At 37.3% G+C, this 4,145-nt stretch overlaps 1 protein-coding gene across 1 annotated transcript in view; it reads left to right on the top strand.

Annotated features, from left to right (window-relative positions):
• Positions 1 to 4,145, top strand: part of LOC108692237 (fat-like cadherin-related tumor suppressor homolog) — a 280,332-nt gene that overhangs the window by 257,663 nt on the left and 18,524 nt on the right. The window contains exon 7 of the mRNA XM_018200413.1: positions 1,609 to 1,719. Coding sequence (XP_018055902.1) covers positions 1,609 to 1,719 — 111 coding nt within the window. The remainder of the gene's footprint in view (positions 1 to 1,608; positions 1,720 to 4,145) is intronic.

Below are 4,145 nucleotides of genomic sequence, written 5' to 3'. Positions count from 1 at the left end.
CTCTCTCTCTCTCTCTCTCTCTCTCTCTCTCTCTCTCTCTCTCTCTCTCTCTCTTTCTCTCGTCACCTTTGTACTACGAAGGTGGAACCTCCATGTGAACGTCGCACATCCATTGTAAACATGAGCATCGGCTGGAGGTCGACCGGTGCAAATTAAATTACGAGATGTACGCCTGAACTGTACAGAAGACGGAAGAATTTATAATCTTGATCCTAAAGGAAAGCTTCAATACTTAGATACAGTGTACAATTATTAGGCAACAGTGGAAATTCGTCCAGAAATTCGTCCAGAAATTCGTCAAGAAGGGAAGCCATTGGCTCGTCACAAGCGACATTCTTTTTTAAAGTCAAGTATGAAAAGACAAAATATTGAATTACTATTTAAATCATTACATTAGAAAAATATTATTTAAATGACATAAAACGTATTTCAAATAATAGAATATATGTTTTTTATATCTAGAAATTTCTTAAATTAAAAAATACTTTTGGAATATCTAAATTGTGATTAAGCATTTCAAAAACATTAAAAATATATATAACATAATTATTATAAATATTTTTAAAAAAGGAAATTCTAAGTGGTGTAGATCCCATAGCCCCATGATTCCCTCCCCTTCTCCTCCCCCGTGGATCCATCATTGCAATTAGGCACAATCGCAAGATTTGTCACATAATAATAGCAAGAAGAAAAAGTTTTTTTAATTTATATTTGATTTATGTCCATTTCTATCAATATAATACTTTAATCGTGGTTTAATTTACTTGTTATCTTTTTATAGTTCTTTCAAGAATTTAAAAAAGATAAAGAATAAATTAAACCAATTAAAGTTAATCTACAAATCTACATTGATGGAAATGTACACTAATTGTCGTAGAAACATAATTAAAAATGCAAAGTTTGTCGTGTCTTAACTGATACAGAGAGTGCGTGTAAAACATGCTAATTTTTATTCCAGTCGGGCCTCATGCACACGCACACAGATGACATAAATATTAACGTTATATGTTCGCAGCTATATACCATACATGTTTGTAATATGTTTAATCTGCGTTGTTTTACGACGAAAGAGAAAAACATAGGGAAAAATGCTTTTTATTACGACACGGTGTTTGAAAAATACAAAGAACGAATTTTTTGAAACAAAAGCATTAACTTTGCATTAGGAAACCTTACCAAGGTTAATAAAAAAAATTATTAAAAAAGTTATAAATCAAAATTCGTCTCCACGCGCACGAAATATATATTAAATAATATTTGCGATCATTGTATGTGACACAGAGAAAGCAATATCATGCCGATGTGAAGTGAAAACACGTGTGAAAGTAATTATGCAAAAATATCAGACCTTTCTATCTAAAAGAATGTAAAACACCGCAAAGTTTTCGCGCGGCTTTATTACGTCGGAACTTGAATGGCTTCAAGTTTTTCTCGGATGATACGAAATCGGCGATGTCGTCGCGGGTAGGAAGAAGGATAACGAGGATAAACGATCGACACGCAGACACGTATAACCATCGGGAAGGGAAGAGGAAAAAAGATTCGAATCGCTCGCTCGATAGAAACAGTCCTGAGGCTAAAAGTTGTTTGCTCTCTGGTTCTCGACAGAAATCGAGGAACCGCTCGCGGGAGTTCGACCTTTCGATCGATACGTTACTAGAGAACGGGACTTGGGAGACATTTAGCCCCGACACCTTGTCAGGAGATCGAATCTTCAGGGTAAGGACACCTTGACACGTAAAATAAACGCCTGGCGCGCGAGCATACAATAGCTCTTATAGTTTCTATATTATATTTCATTATGCGGGACTGACCGGATTATTTCATTTTTACGCAGGCCATTTGCGTTGATTCATGAGCGCTTTTATGCCAATTGTACGTTTTCATTCACACGCAAAGAACAAGTTTTGCTAAAGTATCTCAAAACTTAGCTAGATACAGATCTGAAAATAATTTTATTGGGTCATCAAAATAATGATGTAAGACGCTCAAGCTGATTGCTAGAATGTCAAAACTTTTTGTAACATTGCTCGAGAGATCCTCAAGTAAGTGTCTGAACACTCGAGATAAATATGGCGACAATGAGAGTTTATTGCTGAATATACAGACTTCCATAAGTTTTATATGATCTACAATGCCGCCATATTTTTGTCTCATGTAGACTACTGAATGTCCAAACTCTTAGTTGAGGACTTTCTACTTGAGACTTCTACGTAATTATTTTGAATTTTCCAACAAAATTATTTTTAGATTTCTATCTACCTGAATTTTTAGATACTTCAGCAAATTCGTTCTTTCTGTGCATGTTTATGTTTTACATATTTTTTTTTCTCTCATGCTATTGCTCTGTGCCCGTCAATAGGACGGATCACTTGCGTGTACACACTTAATCGATCGCATCTCGATTGGTCGCGCGTAATCGAATTACTTTCGGAAGCTGACTGTAGCCAATAAAGTCGACAATTATAAGGATGGACATTTATACAACTCTTTATATGATAATCAAGCTTTCACGCGCGACCATTCGAGGATTAATTGAATGTCTTATCCTATCTTGCGCATAGTCTTTATGTATTATATGTATATACATATAACATATTTGGCATTCTTGGTTGCACCCCTTTCCACCCCCACGCGTCTTGTCTATCTCCCGTTCCTGCTCTTCCTTCTCTTTTTATCTGATAATTCATCGTCTCTCTTGTGCTCGTCTATGTGTATTGCGCTCCTGAATGTTGCCTTATCGTACGAAACTGCCGCCTGAGAATGTTCCGTTATCTTATCGCTACTAACGATTGCACATCAGGATCTTACGGTTAGCAAGGATCGGTCGCGCTTACGAAATTTTTCGCTGGATTCCCGATTTGATTACAGATCATTTGTGTCTTATCGTTATTCCAAATTTTTCGTCTAAGTTGAAAGGATATACGTACCTATTTCTAAGGATTCGTATGCACATCACGCAATGTCTGCGTGAAATACGCGATCGAGAAACGTTCCACGAGCGAATGCACGACTGAAGAGAAATAGGGTGGAACGAGTTATCGTGGATTGTGATCTGCGTATCATTTCGAGTGCCGAGAAGTTTGAAAATGATTGCGAATAACGCAAGCACGTTGCATGTGCGAAGATGCATATGTAGAATACCAAGAACCAACCAGCAACGTTCAAGAAAGACTTCAAGACACGGCTCAACGCCTTTCGCGCAGCTTGAGTCAGACAAGTAATTAGTCAAATTTATCGCGTCTTGTTTTCCCGTTTTTCCGCGCTGAAGAAGATTCCGGAAGGAGAAACGCAATCGCCTACTACTACTAGTGCAGCAAGAAATGAGCCGGCGGTGTACACGGAGAAAAATGTTTACTCATAGAAAGAATGAGAGATACAACGGAGAAGCAACCGGAAGCTAATGCATAGACAACTATATTTTTTCCGCGTACACGCTGCACTCGTCTGTTTTCACCGAGGATAACACGCGAATGTACTCGCGGGAGCGTGCATGCACCACAACAGTTTCCGCTCGACTACCATTCTCTCGGATCTGCAACACTCCGCGATCGCGATCGTTAGCACGCTTAAGGCACACCGCAGTAAACTGGAGGAGCCTGCTGCATTTTGCTATCACGACGGTCTTAGCTCTTTCTCGATGTATCGCATGCGGATTATGCCACACTTGCGCTTCGATCGAAGGCTCATTATTTTCTGCGACGCCGTAAGGAACGTAATTGCGCAAGCAGCATCTATCTCTGTCTCGCGAGCCTGAATATGCATTTTGCGTTTAGAGGATTGTAGAAAGAAGTATCTTCTAAGCAATTTTAAATGGAAATTAGACCGATAATAAATAAGAAAATAAATAAGAGAAAAAATTCTACTTTCGGTTGAAGTGGCTCTTATTGGTACCTAATAATATTTATATATAGATTTTCTAATACATGTACCTATTTGTAAACATGTTACATATAAATATTAAATATTAAGCATTAAGATTCGCTTCGACCAAAAATAAAATTCCTTCTTTTATTTGAATTATCAGTCTTTAGTTAAAAGAAAGTAAGATTTTTTTTTAAAGAGATATTTGTGCGCTGATACGAGCCTTTACGTTTTTTTCATAGAAATGTTTATGTTAAACGACGTTAATTATTATTATACAT

The sequence above is a fragment of the Atta colombica genome, unplaced genomic scaffold (assembly GCF_001594045.1).
Source record: "Atta colombica isolate Treedump-2 unplaced genomic scaffold, Acol1.0 scaffold66, whole genome shotgun sequence".
In the NCBI taxonomy this organism is placed as follows: domain Eukaryota; kingdom Metazoa; phylum Arthropoda; class Insecta; order Hymenoptera; family Formicidae; genus Atta; species Atta colombica.
This window is presented reverse-complemented; position numbering and strand designations above follow the sequence as displayed.